The sequence below is a fragment of the Telopea speciosissima genome, chromosome 1 (assembly GCF_018873765.1).
Source record: "Telopea speciosissima isolate NSW1024214 ecotype Mountain lineage chromosome 1, Tspe_v1, whole genome shotgun sequence".
Classification (NCBI taxonomy): domain Eukaryota; kingdom Viridiplantae; phylum Streptophyta; class Magnoliopsida; order Proteales; family Proteaceae; genus Telopea; species Telopea speciosissima.
In genome coordinates, this window is record NC_057916.1 from 34,511,333 (window position 1) to 34,537,544 (window position 26,212).

The following is a 26,212-nucleotide window of genomic DNA, read 5'->3' on the forward strand; positions in this document are numbered from 1 at the left end:
CATGTTTTTCCTCACCACTCCTCCTAGAAATATTTTAGTCATATCATATTTTTCTCACCATTTTTTTTTAGGGTTATTTTAGTCATACTTATACAATGCCTAACCCATGGATGTTTTTCCTCGCCATTTTTCCTAAGGTTATTTTAGGTTTGCTGTTATCTCTTTACTAGAGCAGCATTCTGTTAAAGAATACCAATTCGAATTTTGAATACAGCAACGACCTTTGGAATTTCAAAGTGATATGGTGCTAGATATTAGAAGTAGAGAAAGTAGTTACAAGAATTTTGAACATCTTAAACAATTTCAAAATTCAAAAGGTTGTTGCCGTATTCAAAATTCGAACTACTAATCCTAATTAACACATTCAAAGGCCTTTGTTGAAAATGTCATGCCATTTCAAATGATTTTCTCGTAACTTATCACGAATTAGAATTACTTCCAAATCAACTCTAATATGATCATTCTTAATTTTACCACACGTCCATTTCAACATCCTCATATGTCGTTAACTCAGAATTGAGAACGAAATAACATCTTTGAGAGTGCTTCAAGAGAGAGAAAAATACTGTGTCGGCAACTGATGAAAAGGGTTGCTTATTATATTATATTTTCCATCATTTTTTAAAGGGGGGGGGGGGATTTTAAATTTCCATGGTCCATCACTAACATTATAGGTTGGATGAGAGATTGGGTGGTATGGCTTAGGCTTTGTGCCACTAAGAATATCGATGAGAATAAACTTTTATAAAGATCCATTAGATGTAAAATAAACAAATAAAGGAAATGGGCCGGGTAGGGAGATGGGTTTGGTGGGACAGAAGTATCTCACTATCATCATTAAAGCCGATACAAAATCGACTTTTAATGACGACCTAACATCACACACACGCACGCAGCTTAGCTATGAATGAGTCTATGATTCAACCTATCCCCTTTAATTAGTTAGTACCCTACCATACTAACACTCCCTTATCTTCTAATCCCATCTATCCCTATTTCTACATATGTATCTGTCCCTTTGTCCCGGCCCACTTTAAGTTCAAAGACTCACTCCAATTGTCATCCTCTTTGTAATTTCTACTCTCACAATTAAATATTGACATCCTTCAATGTGTTAAATAATTTGTAATCTATGGTTGGGTTGAAGTCTCCAGTTGAGTCAGACCCGGTTCATCTTGACCTTGATTTTATACAACTATATGTTAAGGTAAAAAGAAAACTGTCAGACTACATGGTGCTTGTGCCCAGACATGCGAAGGGCCGCCTCGCTTCCCATGAAATGAACAATCTCAATCATGTTGGATGTTCCCAAACTCCTCACGTGTGTTCTCATTGGCCCTTACACTGGTGCAGGGGCAGACATGATCCCCTACCATATATTAATTATTACATATTATGTTTAAGGTTTTAAGCTTTTAGGATTATTTTTAAGAATGATGTTGATGATTTCTTACATTAACTTTAGTGCATATGAGGACATAAAATGGCACAAAAAAAAGGGTCAACCAAGATGAATCCAGGCCAATCAAAATCAAGCAAGGCTGGACCTGACTAGCCTGAGCTAAAAGGACTTAGGGTTAAACCCTAGTCCTATTTCACCCCTAGGTATAACACACAAAATTTTCAAATGATAGTACATATCGTCACATTAAATAATCACAATGTAAAGATATACATGATTCGATAAGATACCTATGTCTTCTGGAAGAGGAGGATGTCTTCACTAGCAATAGAGAATAGAATTACAAGCTCTCTTCCTCTCACCTCTTTATTTATAAAGAATTTCATTTTAACCCTAATATGATGGAATCAGTGAAAGGAATTAATTTAGGATGGAACTAAGTATAGGATAGGAGCGAAATCACCATCACTTGGAATTTACTGAATAGGTCGATAGTTGGGAGTTCCTTCAATTTAAAGGGAAAACAAAAAGACGTAATTTTTGAAATTATCTTCATATAAATTATAAAAATAAGTCTTACGATCTTTTAACTGTCCTTGAGGCGGCCGAACAACCCGAAGTATAAGACATCAATCCTCAACAATAACTCTACATTAAGGATTAAAATCTCGAAATCGGGATCTTAATTAGTATCTAGTTTAGATCGGAATCGATGAGACATTGGTCAAAATTGATCCCAATAAGCTTTAAACCCTAGTTTTCGGATCAATCGGAATTGAGATCAACCTCGGCCGATATCGATACAAATCGGCTGATCTGATTTTTAAAGCACTACTCTCAATGCGAGTAGGAGACGGCAAAATATTGATCACAGATAGGAGCAAAGCTAACCACCACACCATATGAAGTCAAGAAGCAGTAATGAATTTAGGGTACCCACATCACCAATTGCCCTAATTGTATTAGCATTTCCTTATAACCACATCTTCCCCTATCACATATCAGTTCAGCACAGTGTGAGTGATGGTGATGAGTGTCTCCCGTTTGTTACCTCCTTACCACATCAGGGTGGGACAGACAATGTGATATATATACATACCAAGCTTAAGCTTACATCACAACAGAGTGGAGTGGCAGTGAGTCACTGAGTGATATATGAATGTTCATGTTCATGTTCATGTTCATGTGGGTGAGGAGTGAGGTGAACCATAAAAAAGGGTTCAAACCCAGTAATAATATCGTTAGCCACTTCCCAATTCTAAGATTGGCGGGTTAATCCTCCTCCATTATAAAATCTTATGTCAACAATCCACAGGACTCTCTCAGCTTCCCACCAAGTGGGGATTATAAAAGTGATGAAAGAATTTCAACGGATAATATGATGGTCAGCACTTAGCACCACTAGAAATTGCATTCCAACACCAAATAATCAAAGTTAGAAAATGCATAAAAATGAATCAAACATGTTGAGACGGGTAAAATAAACTTGCCATTCCCAAGGTGACATGTGGACGGCACATATCGCAAAGAGAATTGATGAGTTGGATTCCTGTGTCAGGTCATAACTTTCTCAACAAGAATCAATACCACATCAAACACCTACCTACTATTAGTAGGGATGTAAACGGATCGGATACGGATCGGATGTGTTCGGAGCCGGATATTCCCTGGTCGAATACGGATACCTCTAAACGGATTCGGATGCGGATCGGATTCGGATTTTCGACCATCCGTTTACATCTCTGCCTTGTGTAACCCGGACCTTCCTCCCCCTAGCGGATACAATTCACTCTCAACCCATATCTCTTAGATCATGATTCTCTTTTCATCATATTCTAGAACTTATTTAATCTTCAAAAACCCTTGAAATCATTATTTACTTAATTTTTTATTATTAAGTATTCGGATTTTTTTTCGGACAGATTTTAATCGGAGTATTCGGATTATTTTCCGGATATCTCTAAACGAATACGGATGCCCCTAAACGAATACGGATGCGAATTCGGATTCGGATTTCGGTTATCCATTTACATCCCTAACTATTAGCGTCTTACTGGGAATAGGAAACATGCATCACCCTGCTTGAACGGCTGGAAAAGATCTACAATAGCGGGATTAGATACCCAGAATAGCAGGGGGAATCTCCCTAGGAATTCCAATAAAGACAAGAAAATCTCCTACAAATCACTAGAAATAGAAATTTTTCATAGCAGGACTCCAATTTCAACTCCTCTCCAACCACTCATCCAACGGTAGGGAGTGTTAAGAAAACAAAGTCCAGAAGTGGCGATTTACAGAGAAAACCAAAATAAGAAAGAGAAGAAACAACACACAACGCACAACACAAAGGATTTACGTGTTTCACCCCCAAGATGGGAAGCTACATCCACAGTCGAGTAACAGAACAAGATCGGACCAAAATTAAACATATGTCGAAATATATATCATTTTGAAAGTTTCGACGAGCTTTACACAACACACCGTCTTTGGCAGTGACGTATCCGCTTTTTAGACCCATCCAAGCTTGTTTCGAGATCAAAATGACCCTCTAAAGATCCTCTGAACCACTTTCTGATCCGAAATCAGGCTTCACCAATAACAAGAAAGACTTGGACACACATCCACAGGTATTGGCAAATGTTGGGATGTGTGTCTAAATCCTCTCAACCATTAGATGGATGGTTAGGGAGGATCCGGATCCATTATTGTGTATGGAATGATACTTCCCAGATCCCCCCGAGGTTACAGACTTTTGAGAGACAATTTGGCTACCATAAATATCAGTTCATTAAAAATGGAAAGCTTTAATGTCAATGTTTATAGGTTTAAAATATAAGTGGAGACTAGGGAATCTAGAGATACTCTATAGCAATCTCGCCTACCATTAATATTTTATCACTCCATCCAACCAAAACCCAGGGAGATTCAATTCCGGTAAAGCACCAAAGAAGCTACAAATCGAAGATCGACCGGACATATCATATCATAGTAAAGAAACATCAATTTTTGGAAGAGGCACCGCACCATGTGCCCAATATTTAACCAACCCAACCCATCATAACTATGAAAGCATTGCATCAATGATACCACTATTGAATCTCTTGGGCCCTATTTGTTTGGCGGACAGACAGGGTAAAAGAAGAAGTTATAGGACCACATTTACTGGGGTTAAAAAACAACCAAAGAGAAGAAAGGCACGTACAGTAAATAATGTAATTTCATAATTTTTATTGTAATGTTCAATAAAGTTTTGAACTCCACATGTAATAAGATCATTCCCTTCCCTCCCCTTCCTCATAAAATTCTAACCAAGGCAATGAGACATTAAAAAAAAATTGAAGTGAAATAAATAACTTACTAACATTAGACAATTTTCTTTAATTCATGGAAGATTGAATGCTTAATTCTCAATCTTGGCAAAATCTGATAATATCCTACTCCAAAACAACATTTGAGCATTGTCGAATTCCCATGTTAGGATGAAAATGAAATGGAAATTTTTTAGGGGTCCTTAAAATTCTTTTAATTAAAGCTAAAAGCCAGCGGTCCAAAAGCCTCCCAAGTAAAGAGCACCACCACCACCAAGCAAGAAGATGATGGGCTGCGCGAGATACAAGAAAGCTTCAAAGAAGCAAAAGGGGTCTTTTTTTTTCTTAATTTATAAGAAAGTAAAGGTGTGAGAAAGAAAGCAGACGTTGGCACAAAAGTCGGAGAGAAGCACAGATAAAAATGAAAGCCGGATTCTTAGACTGTCGACTAAAATCACAGATGTGCCCCTCCGTTCAAAGTGTCAAATTTAATGGCGTCATAGACAAGACTACTGCTACAATCCTTTACTTACGCCGCCGACAGAAAGGCTTATCGTAACTTGAAGGGATCATCAGATCTTTCACACCATTAAGATTCTATAGACAAGACAACAAAGGCTGCTGCTACTGCACAACACTGAGAAACCAAACCAAAACGCCATATAGCTCTCTCGCCCAAGCGATGATGAAATACATATTGTTTTTTGGTTTTTCTCCTTTTCTCAAAGGCACCCCCACCTCGAGGCTTTTAAAAATAAAGGTTAATCGAAAATCCATATTAAGAGTTCAAAGAGAAATACATGTGTGTGTGTGTGTGTGTGTGTGTGTGTGAGAGAGAGAGAGAGAGAGAGAGAGAGAGAGAGAGAGAGAGAGAGAGGATGAAATGTTTCCCCTCTGCTCTGATACATCTGATAATTCGAATTTCTCTTCTCTGCTTCCTTTTCCTTTTCCCACTTCTCCATTATTCTTTCAATGCCCATGTTCTTCGATCTTCTTCAACCCTTTCATGTCCGTTGTTTCCACCCTGCGTCATATTACATACAAAATGGGTTTTTTTCTTAAAATATATATATATAAGGTAATATGAAAATTATATCCATAACCAGCACACTAGAAGCAGCACACAAGCAGTCAATGTAGTTGTGACTTGTGACCATGATTGGAACAGATTCAGGTCCATAGCTTTGCTTTTTTTACCTCCATATCCAGAGTTCCAATCCAATTACTAACATATCTACAAGACACAGTCAACTCACTCCCTGATCCCATAGCAATTTTTTACCTCCATATCCAGAGTTTCAATCCAATTACTAACATATCTACAAGACTGAGTCAACTCCCTCCCTGATCCCATTGCAATTCATGACAATTACATTCGACAAAGTCATGTCCAACAAGATCCGGATCAGTATCACATATGATGTCCGTGCATCAAACCCATAAAAATGACAGCATAATATGGTCGGTCATAAATAGGTTTTAAACCCCACAACGAGTAATGCAGCATTAACTATTCTCCCCCCCCTCCCCCTCCCCCTCCCCCTCCCCCTTTATTACATGGTCTGCACCAGACTTTTACCGGATCAAATGGATCAAAATCAAAGGCATATCCAAAACCAAAATTACAAATAGATTCTTAATCAGCCATTCACAGCCTTTATGCGCAAGATTGGAGGTGAATTAACTACAAATTTTAAGCAACATGTAAGGCCTGTTTGGAAAACGGAGAAAATAACAAATTTAAAAATTTCTGAAAATGGTGAGATAAACACATAAACTAATCATTATTATCATCATTACTTTTGTCTTATTATGTTTTTTTTTTAATTTTTTTTTTTTTGAATGAATAATTTTTCTTTTCTTCTTGTCTTCCAAACATAACATATGTTTTTAGAAGGCAAAAAAAAAAACATAATAAGATAAAAGTCGTGATGAAACTAATGATGAGTTAATGTGTCTATCTCTCTCCTCTTTATAAAAATTTCTATTTTTTGTCTTTTCCTCTTTTTTTTTAATCTTCCAAACATAACCACAAGAAAATTTATCAGATTACAACAAAATTACCGACCCAATTTTTTTCATTTGACCAAATTACCGAATATATATACACACACACACACACGTACTATTGAAAGTTGAAACAGCCTAAATAATGCATACTCTATATTTAACCCTCACCACATATGTTTTTGACATTTTTATCTTTTTATCCACGGCTACTGTAGCAAAAAATGTCCATAAGAAATATTAATCATGTGTGCCCATGGCTGTCACGATATCTAGACAACCCAAGGCGTTGGAGGGGCCTGGACGCCAAGGCATCGCCTTTCCAACTGTGTGTGCCGCACCCATGCTACAGTTGTCCCTTTTCCTCCCTCATACTTGTTATAGTTGTCACCACACCCATGCTCACATGATTAACACTTTCAGGACATTGATTGGGGGTAAAAATGTCAAAATTTTACATAGGTGGGGCTGCTTTAGGGCTGACACTGTTTCAGGCATTTCAGTGATACGCATCTTTATTTTGGATAATTTGGTTAAACGAAAGATGAATGAATGATTTAGTAAAACCGAAACCCATTTTTGGAGAATCTGAAAATTTTTCAATGGAGAAAAATTTCCTGCACCGTTGGTACATGAAAAGTGGCTGAATGTCTGCCCCTCCCCACCCCCCTAACAGTACATGGTCGATAATACGCCTGTACTGTTCCCCGTGGCTGAAGCTAAACCATCCCTCAAAAATTTGAAGTTATCTCGAAGGCAAACTTAAGAAAACTGCCCTAAGTAGTGTTGTATCAAAATCAGAAAGGGAGGGGGGGGGGGGGGAAACAAGACAATCACCTGAATGGGTCTTCTATTTGCTGGCTATATTCAGTTGGCTAAGCATTTTAATAAAATGCTAACCAGAAAAATAATGGAATGGAATCCCCGGGAGAGCTCAACCCATCCTAAAACTTCTCAAAGCCAGTGATATTCAAACATTTGGCATGAGTTAAAAGAACCACAGTTATTTCCATTTCTTTAATCTGAGAACTTCCAATACCAAAAAAAATTTTCCCGATAAAAGAAATTTAAGTCTCCTCTAACTAATATGTAGAACCCTCCTCAACATTAAGTTTTTGATGGACATCATAAAAAAAGAGAGGGATATCTGATGAATCTCAAACAAACAACTCCACAGAGACCAACCTTTTAATCTTTAGACCAAAAGGCCATCCCCACAATCAACACCCCATTCCATATGTTCTTTCAGGCCTAACAAAGCAAAGTTGAAGACCAAACATGTAGAACTTCAGGGAACCCTCTCATAGCAGAAACACATATAAAGGGCATACCCAGTGCACGAGGCTCCCGCCACTGCGGGGTCTGGGGAGATTCATAATGTCTGCAGCCTTAACCCTTGCTGTCACAGAGAGGCTGTTTCCAGACTCGAACTCATGACCACTTGATCACAATAGAGCAACCTTACCGTTGCACCAAGGCTCGCCCTCTATAACAGAAACACATACACCACGAAAAAATATCATAAAAAGCAAAATCTCCTGTCAAAGTTGTGCCATTTGTCCCATCAAGTGCACTGAGCACAGAATTCTCTGCCTTCCATAAGTGCAAGCAGGCAAAAAAATTAATCAAAATAAATTACAAATCATAAATAGCCAAGGAGCAGTTTTTTATTTGTGTCCACAAACCATTTATTTTGGTTTTGTGACAGCTCAAACCCAAGAGTAGGTACTTTTATAACTCTCTCTCCATATTCAGGTCTTAGGGTTCAAGGAAAGCATATCTGTTGGGTTGGTTTCAGGCTTTCAAGGAAAGAACCATCCACTGGAAAGTGAATAGGTGGGATAAGGCAGTTGAGATACTTGAGAACTTGTAACGTGATTGGGGATTTCAAGGCAGTGATGGACATTTCAATGTCGTTGGAACAGTTGATGAGTCGAAGTGAGACAAGGTGCCTGAAGGGCTTTCTGGAATTGCAGAGAGTGGCATTGTAGAGGGAGGGTTAAAAGCAGGGAGGTTTGGCAGTTGGGAAGTTGAGACAACGGAGGAGGGCCTGCACCTGTTTGGGGTCAAGCTCTGAACAAACAGATGGAGAGGGTGAAGGTTTTGGAGGTGAAGGAAGAGAGGGGGATGGTGAAGGTTCTGACGATAAATAAACTAATAACCAGTCAGCACAAGAGATTGAAGAAGAGAAGAATTGAATAATACTATGGTGAAGGTTGTGACGATAGAAAGAATAATTCTATCGTGGTCAGCCAAGCTTTATTTATGCACTCTCTCATCACAGGAAATATAGAAAACAAATCCTAGTTATAATCTAAGCAGATTTCCTGCTTAGACTACAAGTAGTTGCCTTAGACAACATATAAAAGTAAAGACTGATGAAACACGATATACCACGATAGGGACACCCCCTATTATTGTCAGCTACCCACACAAGATGTACCCCCACGGTACAACCTCCAACGAAGGTCTTGTGGTTCTTGAAGGTGAAGGTGATTTTATTGGAGATAAATCAGAGCTTAAAAGACCAAAACCAGAGAATGAGAAAGGACAGGAAGAAGATGGGAGAAGTAGAAAAATAGGAGAGAAGGTTGTGCGATAGATAGAATAGTTCATTGCACAAGCCAATGTTATTTATACCGATCTGAACAAATTACATAATAGAATAAAACTCTACTTTAGCTAAGTCTAAAGTTAAACAATAGGAACCTAAAGTCTAATTACCATAGGAAAAGAAGAAACAAGAAGAAACTAAACTACTTAGACAAAGACAATCCCATGGAACAGAGGTCCATAGACCTCCAAGGCTTCAATCGAGACACACTTTCTAACAGGAGAGATGTATGGTGGTGTTTCAATTAGGATTTCTTGTTTCAGTTTTAGAGTAGGAGTCTTCAATTATTTTCTTTAAATACCATTGAATTCCAACGATACTCAGATTTGAGATTTTGGAGAATTGAATGAAGAAGTTGGTTTATGCTTACCTGTGTTTGCAACCGTGTACTCTTTCACTTTGTTCTGTCTTCTCTACTTGATCGAGCCAGCTCTTATTCCCCTTCCAGGTTTGATCTCTACTCTATTTCTTATATTTCTTCTTCTTCCTCTCTTACTACTCATCTTCCTTTGTGTTTGCCATCGATACTCTGTTCTGGGCAGTACTTGCAGCCCCTAGTTGTTGACATCGATCTCTCCTGATACCCTTCGGGATCAGTTTGAGATTTTAAGGGCTCATACCTCCACTAGAAACGACTCACCCTACACAGTTTGGAGTCAAGATTTGACCTCTACTGGAACTTCTAACCAAACCTCAAATCTGGTCCCATTGTTCCGATTTTGGTTCCTCTCTACTTCATGCTTCGATCTACATCAAACAGGGGTGGGATTTTTCTTTTCATGAGGAGCAGGGTAGTCATTTCTCCCTTCCTGTGCCTGCGCACAGGTGCCACACGGTCTGGCAGCCTTCTCTTTCCCTATTCTATCATTGTGTCTAGTAGTAACCAAACGATTATCATTTATGGTCCGTAAGTTATTCCTATAAATAGGTCATAAATACAAATAGAAATTATACCAAAGAGAGCCTTAGTCTAATAATAGATGGGTTTCTAGAAGCCTAAGGGATTAGGTTCAAAAACTCCACTGAAAACCAGAATCGCAGTGAAGAAAAACTACCAGATTCAAGAAAATTTTGATAACTAATGATCAGAAGTTCAGATGCAGAGAATATTCTTGTCGAAGGTCTATAATATAGCAGGTAACAATCCCTCAAAAGATGACTCTGACCCAATGGTTGGATCTGGATCTACAGAGGAATCTTAATGAGGGTAGGACTTTTGATTAGGATTTCCAAATCAAGGGATATATCTCAGATTATAGGGAAACCAAAACAGTATTGAAAGGATGATCAATCAGAAACCCAAAAGCAAGCATTAATAGTTAACAATCAAGCTAGCACAAGAAACCAGAAACGAGGACTGAAATAGAAACCAGTTCTGAGAATTTCAGCAATTCGAGTAGCAATAGGACTCTATCAAAACATAATCAAAATAAGACTCTGAAGCCGTAGTGTGGTTTAAAATGTGGTCCGATGTCCAAATCTGAAGTATGATTTAAGAACTGAGATGTAAATTTTCAGCAACTAGAAGAAAAATAAATTAACAGAAACCACAAATTACTAACTTTAATCAGTGTGATGCATAGAATAAAAGAATGGAGATGGAGATAGGTCAAGTAGAAATGACTCGGATGATTACATTGCTCAACATGACACCACATGTCATAGATATGTACAAAAGGTTAGCGTGGAAGAAGTTAAAGATTCCTTAAGAAAGATGAAAGCAGGTAAGACACCAGGTCTAGAAGAGATTCCAATAGAAGTGTGGAAAACCCTAGGAGGTTGTGGGGTATATTGGCTTACCATTCTATTTAATAGGATTATGAACACAAGGAAGATGCTTGATGAATGGAGGTGCAGCATTGTAGTCCCAATTTACAAAAATAAAGGTGATATCGAAAGCTGCAATAATTATAGAAGCATAACGCTAATGAGTCACACTATGAAGCTTTGGGAGAAGATTATTGAAGCCCGTTTGAGAAGAGAGACTCATATCTCGGTGAAACAATTTGGCTTTATGCCAGGTAGATTCACGACAAAAGTTATCTACGTATTGAGGAGGCTCATGGAAAGATATCGAGATAGTAAGGAGGACTTCCATATGGTTTTTATTGATTTGGAAAAAGCCTATGACCTAGTTGCCAGAGATCTAATCTGATATGTTTTAGTGAAGAGAGGGGTGTTGAGTAAATATGTGGATGTAATTAAAGATATGTATGAAGGTGTGGAGACTAGTGTGAGATCTGTGGGGAGGTCAGGGCAAAGAATTCCCAATTACGATTGGGTTACATCAGGGACCAGCCTTAAGCCCGTATCTTTTTGCGCGTATCATGGACGACCTAAGCAAAAGTATTCAAGACGAGGCCCCATGGTGAATGCTCTTCGCCTATGATATTGTTTTGGTGGAGGAGACAAAGGCAGGGATTACCGCTAAGTTGGAGCTATGGAGATCAACATTGGAAACAAGAGGCCTTAAGATTAGTAGAACGAAGACAAAGTATATGATGTGTAGTTTTAGTCATACTATGATGGATATTGACATGGTGCGATTTGAGGAAATAGAGATACCGCAAAGTGACTATTTTCGATATCTGGGTCAATTATGAACAAAGCAGGTGACATAGACGATGATGTTTCACAACGAATTAAAGTGGGATGGATGAAGTGGAGGCGCGTCCGGAGTGTTGTGTGACCAATGTATCCCTTTAAAGCTTAAAGAAAAATTCTAGAGGACTATTGTACAACTGGCTATGATGTATGGGGCTGAATGATGGGCAGTTAAGAAGTGTCATATTGAGAAGCTATGTAGTAGAGATAAGGATGATAAGATAGATATGCGGAAAAACTACGAAGGATGACAAGCTCCGAGAGAGTCGCTTGAGGTGGTATGGTCATGTTCAACGAAGACCTAGTGACGCCCCAGTAAGGAGGACTGATATGATCCTGATTGAAGGACCCAAAAGAGCGAGGGGCAGTCCTAAAATGACCATAGGAGAAGTTGTGAGACATGCATAGTCTACGCCTTACACCAAGTATGACCTTGGATAGAGCCTATTGGAGGGCAAGGATCCATGTAGCAGACCCCATTTAGCTAAGATTCTCCTAACTTGCTGGGTTGTGCCTCTTTCCTCTTACTTTCATCCTTCTTTCTTTCTTTCTTTCTTCCTTTCTTTTCAGTTTCCATCTTTCATGTCATTTTCCATTTTGCATTTGTCTTCCTTTTTATTGCTTGTTTTGGATCCATGTAGCCGACCCCATTAATTTCGGATAAGGCTGTGTTTGTTGTTGCTGTTCCAGGTTTCGGTTTCGAGTCTGGTTTCCTAGACACTTTTTCCAGTAAGTTTCGGTGGATGGTTTCAAAGACCAAAAGGACAAATTAGGTCTTGAATCTTTCTAGAAACCCTATTTTAGGCCGCTCAAAACATAGTGGAACCCTTAGCTTGTTAAAAGAAAAAAAAAGATACTCAAAATGGTAGTTTAACTTCAAACCCTAGGTTGGTAGTATATGTTGTTGTATACATTATTATCTAATATGGTCTAATTCACACAACTTTGAATCTTGCACAAACCATTCACGAATGCAGCAAATCATAACTTTCGATGTGTTCCAATACTGCCCACCAACTTGCTCCATGCTTGCAAGGGAGTAATTTGGCCAAAGATCACAGAAAACCAAGTTTCCACATACTTTAGAGTCGAAACCAACCCATTTCATTTGAAAAACACATATCGTTGAAATTTCGTTCGAAACCTTTCATCTTTTACATATCGCAAGGAATTCCATTTCAACATCTTGTGAAACCTAAAAAAATCGCGAAATTTTGGTGAAACCTTGAACTTTGCTTTTAACTGTGAAATGTTACTGCAGCAATCCTAATCAACCTTGAAGGGGAAGAAAGAAGAAGGTTAATAACCAAACAGTAGGGAAAGGGATCGATCATTAGGTCACATCTTAGCATTCGTCCCCTCTTCCTATTCTTTCTGTTCCAAATTCTAATTTATTCCTCCAACCATGCCATTCATACATTTATTATCCATAAAGAAGTGCTTCATAGAAGGCTTGATATAGATGACCGTGTCAGAACCATGGTTGTAGGTTATGGTCGAAACTGACCAAAATCTCTGAGTTGTCCCGGTTTCGGGCCTGGCTAAAACGAAACCCAAGGTCAAAACCTCGAAACGTGATCCGACACATCTTAGTTTTGGGCATGACCGAAACCAGGTCCGGAACTAAGATCTCGATCCTTGGTCAGGTCATTAACCCATTCACTTTCCAAGGGGTCATCAAATCTACCATCCATGCTTACATCGTAAAGATTCAATGAACAAACACTGAGCATAGTTGTCAAGGCGTCCTCTAGACAACGCCTTGGCATTTAGTCACCTTGTTGGTGTCGCATTGCGTCCAAGCCCCTTCCGAAGCCTAGGGTCGCCAAGACAACACCTTGGCATACAGCGCCTTAGTCGCCTTGCGTCCACACCGTGACAACTAAGGTCCTGAGTATAAATTGGCCATCGCATCTCCTTATGAGGTAGTAGAACAACCAAAAGCCATTTTCATCAATTTACCACATATGCTGTATTAGTCCAGTGTGACCTTCCATGTATGCCATGCAGTCCATGAAAAAATTGGGGAATGTGTTGAAGACACTCGAATAGTTGCATCACAAGTTTATCTAGGAGAAAGAAACACAAAACCTTCATATTGTAGCATGGAACACATCATGCTCCATTGCTCCCTCATAGACAAGACAGGCATGACCTTAGGCAACTCAAATACCAAAACCTAGTTGTTTAAGTTCAACCATGTTGGGTTCAAATACTTCCACAGAATACCCACAACCCATTAAACAAGGCTCTTCTGGCAATATATTCAAAAATGAATAAAGGGCCACAACTCAATGCTAGGCCCGCTTATGCACGGCCCTGGTATGCTAGTTTTACGGCTACCCAACTTTGATATCATATTTGAGATGGCGACAAATGCATCCCATATTGGAATTGGTGGAGTTCTTATGCAATCAAGTCACCACATTGCCTTCTACAGTGAAAAGCTAAACGAAGCCAAGCGGCGTTACTCTACCTACGGTCTGGAATTATATGCAGTGATCCAGATCCTGAAACATTGGAGACACTACCTTGTGGGCAAGGAATTTATTCTATACTCTGATCATGAAGCCATCAAGTATCTGCATTCACAACGATCCATAAGCAACCGACATGCTAAATGGATTGCTTATCTCCAGGAGTTCCACTTCGCTCTAAAGTACAAAGCAGGCAAAGAGAATCAGGTCGCTGATGCATTAAGCCACAAAGTACTCACCATGTCAACCTCCACTAGTCACAGTGCCAGCATTGAACATAAGAGATGAGTACCCATCTGATTCTGATTTTTCACTTATTCATGCCACGTTACAGCAAGGTGGAACTGATGCGAAGTATTCTTTACGTGATGGATACCTCTTCTTAGGGACACGGTTATGTATCCCTAACACTTCCCTTCAGCAGCACCTCATTAGAGAGCTACATGGCAGTGGTATGGGAGGACATTTTGGAGTTAGCAAGACATATGCTGCAGTTACTGATTTATATTATTGGCCACATCTACAAGGTGATGTACAGCAGGTTATCCAACATTGTCGTGCTTGACAACTTGCTAAGGGCGATAAACAGAATACATGTCTCTACACCTTTACCAGTTCCACATGCACTCTGGCTGCATATTAGTATGGACTTTGTTCTAGGTTTACCATCTACACGGGAGTGCCATGATTCTATATTTGTAGTGGTGGACAGATTTTCGAAGATGGCTCATTTTATCCCCTGCCGGAAGATATTAGATGCGAGTCATGTAGCCAAACTCTTCTTCAAAGAGGTGGTGCATATTCATGGACTACCAGAGCCTATTGTTTTTTATCGAGATGTGAAATTCACTAGTTATTTTTGGAAGACCTTGTGGATGAAAACAAATACAAAATTGAAGTTCTCTACAACCTTTCATCCTCAAACCGACGGTCAGACTGAGGTGGTTAACCATAGCTTAGGCAATCTTCTCCGATGCCTTGTTCGTGATCATGAAAGAGATTGGCCTTCTATCCTCGATATTGCAGAGTTCGCATCCAACAGCTCTAATCGCACCACTGGACGTACCCCTTTTAAGATTGTTCTGGGTCTGCAACCTAAGCGTCCTGTGGACTTGATTCCACTTCCTCCTCATGTTCATGTTAGTGTGGAGGCTGATGAGTTTTTGAGGCATATTACAGAGCTACATGCCGACGTTCGTCAAAGCATTGCTATTAGTAATGATGGGTATAAGCCGCGGCTGATCATCATCGTCGATATGTGGAATTTCAACTAGGTGATTTGGTGATAGTTCGTATTTCTCTTGAGCGACTTCCTCCGGACGCCAACCACAAGCTCCAGCCCCGCAAGATGGGTCCTTTCAAAGTACTGCAGCGCATAGGGCCCAATGCCTACCAGCTGGAACTCCCTCCATCTATGAAGATTAGTAATGTTTTCAATGTAGCTGATCTCACCCTATATGCCGGCCACCATTCTGACAAAGGTGACACTGAACATGCTCTTCGTTTGCCACTGTTTCACTGCTCCTACGGATGATATTATTGAGAAAGTGCTTGATAGCAAGTTCACTATTATGCCTGGTGGTCGTGGTTATTACTCTTACCTTGTCAAATGGAAGGATCGCCCTAATAGTGACAACACCTGAATTCACGTCGACGACTTCAAGCGTCTTGATCCGGATCTCTATGAGAGTTACATGTCTTTCATCCATTTGTCGGAGACGAATGTTTTTAAGAGGGGGCAGTTGATGTAAATTGGCTGTCTAAAACCAGCCGCAGGTGTAGGGATTCTTCCCTACACCAGCATGAGTAGCCATCGGGTAGGTGTAAGGGAAGAATCCCCTAAAATCATGGGCTCAAATTTGATTTTAATTTGTTATTAGTCTTTTATTGAATTGTAATTCTAATTGAGACTCCTGGTGCAAGTTTGAATCCTAGTTAGAAGTCCTAGTTAGTATTCCTAGTTTAGTTATGAGTCCCAGTTAAGTTTTGAGTCATAGTTAGAATTTGATTTCTGTCCAGCCATAAGGCTATATATATGTAAGAGCTCTTGAGAGCCCCCCACGATTTAATGAATAAAGAATTTTGCTTCTGCAAATATCACTGTCCTGAGATAGGCTATGAGGGTGAGATACCCAGGCTAAGATAGCCTTCACTGCCTCTCTCTCCATTGATCTGCAATTAAGCATTCAAGTTGTTCACAATTCTACCATAGCCGAAAGTCTGAAGATTTAATTTCAGTTGCTGGTTTTCTGCTGCAAGGTTCAAGAAATCCTAAGCTAACAAGTAAGTTCATAACCCCATCCCCAAACCCTTCTCCTAATCCTCTAAACCTAACCCTAACATTCCCCTACACCCGAACTTCATCCCCCATACCCTTAATCCTGTCCACACCAATCCACCCATCAAAATCCCACCTTTCTAGATTTGATCTTTCCCTTGCACCATAAGGGAGACTCGATTCTGGTTCCAGTCCTAGGTGATCACTTTAAACCCCAGATTCTCCTTCATTCCACTTTTCCAAAACACAGAAACCCAAACCCTAATTTAATATCCATCTTTGTTTACATACCCAACCTACATAAAACATCTCAAGACCTTCACTGGAAGACTTCCCTTCACCAACTTAACCTAACCCTAGATCCCACCTAACCCTAACCCTAATTTCAGAATTTCACTTATTTTGACCTAGCCGATTTCTCCAACCCTTAGCAGATCCTGGTTATTGGTTCAAGTTGGTATTCTAGCCATCTAGAATTACATTACCGCCATGTTCTGTTAACCTAAGGTTGAAGATACCTCCAATCATGTGAGTTGTGTTTTAATCCTTTTTCTGACTTTCCATATTTGCCCCTCCCTTTCTCTGATTACCTCTATTGTCCTTATTTTATCTCCTCTTCCTAATTTACTCCTCTCACTAATAGGTTGCATCCCATTCACTGGACTCCCATTAATTACAATACTGCCATCCCTAACTTGTAGTTATTTACCATTTTGCCATTTCTCTTATAAACTTCAAATATTTACCATTTTGCCACCTGTGCTTATCATTTGAGTTATCTAACTGACGCAGGCAGAAGGTTCAAATCTATAATGGAGAGATCAGATCTAATTTATAGGGAAGTAAGGGATAGGATAAAGGGAGAAGATGAGGTTTCAAGATCAGATTCTGATCTTGGATGAAGAGAGAAGTTGCAGGCTGTTGGGAGGTGAACAATCAAGTTCGAAACAGACCACGGTTTTGAGGGATAGGTGAGGGAAGTGGCTGGTGTGTTGTGGAAGAGATGAGGAATAAAAGGGGTTAGGTTTAAGGGCTGTAAGGCTGTTTAAAGGAATGGAAGATGAAAGGTTGCGTTGCAGGTTTAATGGAGATGGGTTGGAGGCTGAAGAAGATGTAAAGGAGATAGCTAGGAGGGTTGTAGATGAAAATAGAAGAAGAGATGTGGGGATGAGAAGGAGTATCGTGAGAGAGAGGAAAAGAGAGGAGATTGAGAGGGGGAGAGAAAAAAGAGAATACGTTGAGGGTATGGGAAGGGGCTGCTTCAACGCAGGTCTGGCCACCAAGGCTCCAACTTTTGTTTCATTCAATAATTCAACTCAACATGTTACAAAAGGTTGGATACAAGGGTATTTAAAGAAGAAAATGACTCTTGGACTTTGATCATTCTTAAAAACTAAAACCAATAAACATTAATGACTAGCACACTATTCTAACCTAACTACTCACCCAGAAACTAACTCCCATAAAACATTAAATACTAGCCTTCACTCTCTTGGACTCCTAATCTAAGAATTTAAAGAGATACATTAATATACCTACGAATACGAAAAGACGAAAGAAGAAAATATAAGACTCAATCCTACTAAATATTTCTTGAGAATATCAAGGGCCAAAAGGGGCTGGTTTTGGCCAGCAGATGCTCCACGCATACAGAGTGGCTGGCACTTGGCAGGTTGGTGCGTGGTTAGTTGCGTCTAGGCATGGGCTGCCAAATTGGGACAGTCCGGTCTAACCAATCAATTGCTCCTGCATCACTAACACTTGGGCAGGCCTGTAAGCGATCCAAATACGGTTTCTGGACCCCGGATCCACATCACATCCATGGTTTAAAGTATCAGCCGTTATGATACAAAACGGACCGATATGTATCGGTATCGGTCGGTACCAATACGATACATACCGATACGTATCTTTTTTTGTAGAAAATGGTGTGTCTCAGTTGGTATCGTATTACCGGATCCGCATCACTTGATTCACTTCCATAGTCTCTTCTCTCTATCTTCTATTGCAGGTACTGGTTACAGGTTCTGGGTTTGTTACAAAGTTCATAACAAACATTACAACCTACCACCTATCGAGATCAAGCGGAGGAGGAATAGTTATCTAATGTTTCATATTAACCTCACTCACTTGCAAATTTGGAAAGACAAAAACCAAATCTGCTTTGCAACATGCAAAGAACCTAAACCTTGGCACAAATAACAGCCTAATGGTTGGTAGTTAGCACATCTCAAATGAATCGTCTAAAGCATTAACAAATTAAAGAATGGCTAAACAGATAGTAAACATGGATGGCTACGTTAATCCTCGTTAAAAGTGATATAGTGGGTGAAGCAAAGCATTTCAGATATCGACAAGGATTCTTCAGTGAAGCATACAAAGAGTAGTTGGGAGTGACTACTAAAACAACAGCAGAACTGAAGGCTGTTAGGGAGGAAGTTGGTGCAGCCATATATTTAGTTATGTGGAGAGCTACTTACTAAACATTTTAAATATGCATGGGGCTGTATTAAAGATACCGTGATACCTAGAATCTCTAAGTAATGACTGGAGAACCCTTGAACTAGCTAATAGTGTCACTACTGTCACTAAATAAATTAATGGTTTGATGTTATTGCAGGGAGGACCAACCTTGCATGGTGTTCTAAATAGAAATTAATGAAATGGTTTCCCTTTCAGTATTACCCAAAAGAGGGGGTGGAATTTTACCAAAAAAAAAAGAGGGGGGGAAGAAAATAATGCAATCTGAAAATCCAGATTATGGATCTTGATGCAAGAGAACCCAAGGATCAAATCTGTGATCAGATCTGAGATAAAGGAAGCAACAGCATTGTTAAGAGAAGAAATCATACCGATAGAAGGGGAGGGCAAACAGATGAGATAGATTGTTTTGGGAGGAAGAAGAGAACAAAAGAAAAGAGAAGAACTCAATTATGCGATACGAATCCCTTAGGCCCTACTCAACAGCACCAAAACTCTTAAAACAAACTCATATTCTTGGCTCAAATTGTTGCGTGTGAAAACCTCCATCGCCCGGTTCACCCACGGATGAGCCTGCAAAAAACCGAGTGAGCGCAAGAGAGCCGGTGTGGCTCCGGCCTAGGAATCTCCGACGCTCAAGTCAGGTCTCCAGTGCAACAGCATAACACCTAGTAAAAAGTGAGATGAGCGTTTGAGCTCCATACCTGAGTATTTATAGAGGGAGATGAAGCGGTTGGAGGAGTCCTAGTATGGTAGGAGTTCTTCTCTTGGAAGGCTCTACCCCATTGCGCGGAGTGGAGAGTCATTTTCGGGGTCGGACTCCCGTTAAGGTAAGAGTCCATATCTAAGTGTGATTCCGTATCGCGATAGGATTGTGGCTCGATCCTTAACCCGCGATTCTCGGATTGGGCTGACGTGGCTCCGCGATTCCCGACGAGCTGTTATAAAGGATTTTGTGGAGGGCTCGGCCTCAGTGGTCGGCCTCAGAGCTCGGCCTCAAAGTTCGGTCTCGGTTGACTGGCGTGAGGTTGGCTCGGGGTCAATGGCTGATTTGGGAGTGCTTTGCGGGCTGAGCCGTGGTGCTCATCTAGGCCGTGTGATCTCTCAGGGATCGGGTCGGCCCGACTTCTCTCGGTTCAGATAGGTCCTTGGACTGACCTCGGCTCGGCCAGGTGGCAGCATCTGATTAGTGAGGTGATTCTATGCCTTATCACAAGCCCCCTCAATCATCTGGGGTCGGCTCAGCCCTGATGAGTGAAATTTTCTGGCTTACTCGACTGCCTCTCCTTGCGACCGAGCCGAGCTCATCCTATCAGCGATATGACGTTGTACGGCTTGACAGTTGGGGCAGTGCCACGTCATCCGGCCCCATAATTGCGCTCGGGAAGTCGAATCGTCTATTGATATGGGCCGTTGGATCTTCTTTGCTCAATGGCTATAAGTAGGCGACCCTTCTTCATTCATTCTTAAGTGTTTCAAGTTTTTGACTGCTCGGTTAGCTCGGATTCTTCAGCCCATTCGGTGCTCGGCGTTCTCAGCTTTCTAGTTCGTGCTCAGCTCGTCTCCGAAGCTTCTTCAACCAGTAAGTCCCCTCTGCCCTTTATGTCAGTTGGTAGTAGTCATGCAAGCGAGGTGTTCGCTGGGGAGGCTGAGGGTGCGAGTCCGAGCCGAGAGCTCCCTGCTCGCTCCCCCACAATAGACTTGTTGGGCTCGACCTCGGACGAGCCCGCCGTAGCAGAGCCGCGTCAGGCCTACGTCGCCGAGCTCCCCCTGCCCATGGAGTCTGGCCTTGAGGCCCAGCCAATTCCTGAAGACCGAGCTGAGGGCTCGGGATCATCTTCAACCGATGCCGAGGAATCGGGTGAGGAAGGTTCTTCCCGAGATGGGGTCGGATCGGTCAGCTCGTCTGCTGACGTTCCCGAGCTTTAAGAAGGAAGTGTCGACACCGTCAAGAGCACAGTTACTGATGCCGACCTCCAACGTCTCAGGGTGACTTACGCCATCTTCGAGGACATCGAGCTCCGAGCTCCTAACCCTAGGGAGATGGCCTGCTTCATTCATCCTGGCGAGGTGACCTTGTACGAGATGCCCTTCAGGTATGCCTTTAGGCTTCCCGTGCTTGACCTGGTGGACCAAATCTTGGACCATTTCCACCTGTCTCCAGGTCAGCTGGTCCCGAACTCATGGTTGTCCGTGTATGGCTTCCACGTCCTCTTCGGTGAGATGGGCCGAGCTGCGAGCGTGGCTCTTTTTTCTCGGCTCTTTTTCCTGAAGAAGTCGCTGGAGAAGGGGTGGTATTATTTCACCCGCCGCACTGGGAAGAACGCGGGGCTGAGCAGCCACAAGTTTCTGGTCGGAACGCCGTCCTCAAATAAAAACTGGAAGCCTCGGTTCTTCTTTGCTTCCATCCCGAACTGCCCCTTCCGAGCCGAGTGGAAGGTGACCCACTTAGGTTATGTCAACAGGACCTTGCCCCTGACCGAGAACGAGCTGACCTCGCTCGACCTGATCCGTTAGCATCAGCCTATCTATGTCCTCCAGCTCCTGGACGAGGGGTTCCTTCAAAGGTGGCATATGACCCCTGGTAGGAGTCTGAGCTGAGTTGTCTTCAGGCTGCCGTGGTCGGCTAGGGCATCCGAGCCGACCTGTGGACTTGGTCTTTTCTTTCTTTTGGCATATTTCTAACATGTAGTTTCTCTTGCAATGGTCGGTCACATTCCCCCAATGGACACGGCTCGGCTCAGGGCCGAGACCGTCGCGGAGAGGAGGAGAGAAGTCTCGAGGCGAGTCTTCCAAGACGTTGAAGGGCAAGGTTGTGCTGCCGAGCCCAACTGACACGGTGGTCGGCCTCGAGGCCGAGAAGAGCAGAGCCCCGCCGAGCCCCTCCTGAAGAGGGAAGGGTCGAAAGGACGAGCTAAGCCCGCCGAGGGACATCAAACGCTAGAAGCTCTCGGTCAATCTGACGGGTGGTGGTCCTCCGCCCGTGGCCTAGCCGACCGACGTCTCCCGGTACGTCCTGGGGAGGACCTCGGCCAATAATGTCCAGCTGAGGCCAAACTGGGGCCTCTTCCTAGGGGACTCGACCCTGACGTCGGCCGCGCATGCAAAGGAATGGCTCGACGCAAGTCGGCTTCCTCGGGACAGGGAAATACTCGAGAAGTTGACCGACCCCGAGCTCCTCTCCTCCCTGTTCCAAGACTTTACAATGGTAAGCTTTCTGTTCGGTTTTTATTGAGCGGTCCGACCTGTTGTGCTCGGCCTTGCTAATGTTCGGTTATCTTTTTCAAGGGTTTTCCAAGGCCGTGGAGACCCTCCTCCGATTTGAATGGCTTCTGACCGCGAACTCTCTTAAGGCTCAGGTCGAGTTGGCTAACAAGGACTCTCGCGAGGCCGTCCTGAGGCGTTGGGAGACCGCAGCAAAGTTCGAGGAAGCCGAGGCTGAGGTCAAGAGCTTAGAGGAGGCGGCGGCGAAGCGGGGGAAGAGGTTGAGGCCTTGAAGGCTCAGCTCGACCAAACCAAGAAGAAGGCCAAGGACGACCTAGCACGGGCTCGAGCCGAGGTTGTTACCAAGTACCTCATGTCGGAGGAATACACCGAGGTGTGCCATGAAAAAAGGAAGCCGCCGTAAGGCGAGGGTTATGAGGCTGGTCGGGCCGACCTTCTGAAGGAGATAAAGGCTGTATACCCTACCCTCAAACTTTCCCAATTTGACGATGACGCGACCACCGTGGTCGAGGAGTTGGGAGACGATGCTGGGGTGGAGGTCGACCTGACCGTGGCCGTTCCCCAGGACGAGGTTGCTGAGGACACCGCCGTCAGGGAGGTCACCGTCGAGGACCCTATTGCCGAGGACCCCCTCCATACCGCCAAGCTCTAGGCTCCCTTTTCTTCTTTTGATGTACATATCCCCCTGTGTGGGGTTTTGGATAAATTCTCTCTTTTTTTTTTTTTGTATGTACGGGGCCGAGCTGCCCACTTTTTGTAACCATGCCGGGTTGTCGGCCTTTAATGAATAGAAAACTTTCTTTTTACAAATTGTCTAAGTGTTTGAGCTCGGCACTCATTTGCCTTTCTTTCCTTGCATGTGTTGTTCTTAACTATCTGTGTGCCGTGGCCGATCTGCCGACCCGGCCTCTTAGCCGAGTTCCCGGACTTGGTTTTTTTTAGCTATGCTGTGCTGGGTCGGTCAGGTCGGCCTGACTGCTTGGTCATGAAACGTCTGCGATGGGCCGAGGTCATGTTGTCGTCCATCTTTATTAACTTGTCGTTTTCACCGGTTAGCTCAGTCCAGCTACCACTTGATTGGTTGTGCGGCTGAGCTGACTCTATGGCCGAGCACAATGCCTTGGATATTTTTGTTTGCTTTTTGGCTTTCGTTCGGCTCGACTGTGGCGAGAATTTATGCTTGTTGGTCTAGTCACCGAACTATGTGGGTCGGTCTTCTGACTTAGCCGACCTATGAGAGTCGGTCTTATGACTCGACATGCTTGGAGCTTGAAAGTACGCTAAGTAGTGGAGAAAGACTTTGTTTTATTGAATCGTCAACGTCGAGGCCAAAGCCGAGTACAAAATTGCTCGTCATAGACCGTGCCAAGCAGGATATCTAAGAAGACTACTGAAAAAATTTCTTCAAATTTTCCGAGTTCCACGGCCTTGGTACCTTCTTGCCCCTCGGAGTCTGCAAGCGATAAGTTCTTGGGCGAATTTGCTTGGAGACTATGTACGGGCCTTTCCAATTTGGTGCCAACTTTCCTTGCTGTCTTGGCTGGGACGCGCTGAGCTTTCTGAGGACGAGGTCTCCTTGGCGAAAATGTCGCTCCTTCACCCTCGAGTCGTGGTACTTTGCCGTCTTCTGTTTGTAAGCTATGTTCCGAAGCAAGGGGTTCTCTCAGACTTCGTCAAGAAAGCCGAGGTTGGCTCTAAGCCCATCCTCATAGGTCTTCTCATCGAAGTTGAGCACTCGGTATGATGACGCTTTGACCTCGACGAGAGTGAGGGCTTCGGTTCCATATGCTAGCCGAAAAGGACTCTCCCCGGTTGGTGTTCTCATGGTTGTCCGATATGCCCATAGGAAGTTCGGCAGCTCTTCCACCCATCTACCTTTGGCTTCATCCAATCTTCTTTTGATCCCCGCAAGTAGTGTTTGGTTCGACACCTCTACTTGCCCATTGGCTTGTGGATGAGCTACTAAGACCGGTCGAAAGTCAATATAGAAGTACTTGCAGAACTCTCGGAAAGCCGGGTTGTTGAATTGCGCACCATTGTCGGTGATGAGCACTTTTGGTAGTCCGAACCGGTAGATGACCTTATCCCGGAAGAACTTCTCCATGCTCTTCTCAGTAATGGTTGCCAAGGGCTCAGCCTCGACCCACTTGGTGAAGTAGTCGATCGCCACAACCACATGCTTTCGGTTCCCCGATGCCGGGGTGAAATCTCTGAGAATGTCCATCCCCCACATAGCAAAAAGGATCGGGCTCAGCATAAAGGTCAGCTTTGTTACAAGTCGGGTCGGCACTGGTGCGAAGAGCTGACACTTCCTCGCATACTTCATGGCCTCTTCTTGCATTCTCGGCCAATAGAACCCTTGTCAAAGTATCTTCTATGCTAGGGCTCGGCTACCCATGTGGCTCCCGCATATTCCTTCGTGCACCTCGGCCAAGGCGTACTCGGCTCCCTTCGGTCCGAGGCATCGGAGAAGGGGCGCTGAGATGGCTTTCTTATAAAGCACTCGGTCGATCATGGTGTACTTGGCAGCTCGGATTTTGACTTTTCTTGCTTCTTCCCGACTCTCCGGGAGCTGGTCATGCTCCAAGTAGTTTACAATGGGGGTCCATTCAGGTCGGCCAGTCCTCCTCGATGTGTTCGACTCTTTCTTCTTGCAAGGAAGGCTTCTCCAGAATCTCAATGTATACTGATCGGCTCAGATTTGGGAGGTCGGCCTCGGCCAACCTAGACAGGGTGTCGGCCACGACGTTCTCTTTCCTCGGTACTCTGATCATTTCAAAGTGCTCAAGCTCGGAAATCATCTCCCGTGCTCGGCTCAAGTAGGCTATCATTATTTCATCTTTTACCTCATAGTCTTCGTTGACTTGGTTGACCACAAGTTGCAAGTCTCCTCGTACCCTGTTTGACGCCTACAGCCTTGCTCAGTCAGAGCCCGGCTAGGAGGGCTTCGTACCGGCCTCATTGTTCGAGGTTGGGAACTTGAATCATGGGGCATATTGTATGCGAAAGCCCTCAGGGCTGATTAAGATCAGCCCGGCCCTGCTCCCTCCGGGGTTGCTCAAGCCGTCAACGTTCATGGTCCACGTCGGGTCGGTCTTAGCTCCCGCATTGGCTTCTTCCGCTGTCTTCTCTTCCTCGACCTCAGGCATTGTGCACTCGGTGACGAAGTCGGCAAGTGCTTGCCCTTTTATCGCGGTCCTCGGGCGATAGCATATATCGAACTTACTCAGCTCGACCACCCAGGTGATCAGCCGACCTGACACGTCAGGCTTGTGCAATATTTCCTTGAGAGGCTGGTCGGTCAGCACCGCGATCGGATGAGCTTGAAAGTATGGCCTTAGCTTTCTCACGGCCGTGACAAGAGCGAATGCTACCTTCTCGAACTTGGAGTATCTCGTCTCGGCGTCAACAAGAACATGGCTGATGTAGTATATGGGCTTCTGAGCTCGGCCTTCTTCCCATACCAACACCGCGCTGACTGCCATCGGGGTAGCGGCTAAGTAAACTTGAAGCTCTTCTTTTGGCTCGGGTCGGCTGAGAAGAGGCGGGTTCTCCAAGTATTTGTTCAGCTCTTCAAAAGCTTGTTGACAATCGTCCGACCAAATGAAGTCCTTCGGGTTTCGGATGTTCTTGAGGACCTTGAAGAACAGCAGCCACTTGTCGCCCGACCTCGACATGAATCGTGCCAATGCCCCTACTCGCCCGTTTAGCCTTTGTACTTCTCAGATCGTCCTTGGAGGGCTCATCTCTTGGATGGCCTTGATTTTCACTGGATTGGCCTCGATGCCTCTGACGGAGACCATGAAGCCGAGGAAC

General features: G+C 43.1%; 1 protein-coding gene across 1 annotated transcript in view; it reads right to left on the reverse strand.

The window, feature by feature from the left end:
- Positions 1-5,667: 5,667 nt before the first annotated feature.
- LOC122656474 (PITH domain-containing protein At3g04780) overlaps positions 5,668-26,212 on the reverse strand; it is a 33,566-nt gene continuing 13,021 nt past the window's right edge. The window contains exon 8 of the mRNA XM_043850998.1: positions 5,668-5,734. Coding sequence (XP_043706933.1) covers positions 5,680-5,734 — 55 coding nt within the window. The 3' untranslated portion in view covers positions 5,668-5,679. The remainder of the gene's footprint in view (positions 5,735-26,212) is intronic.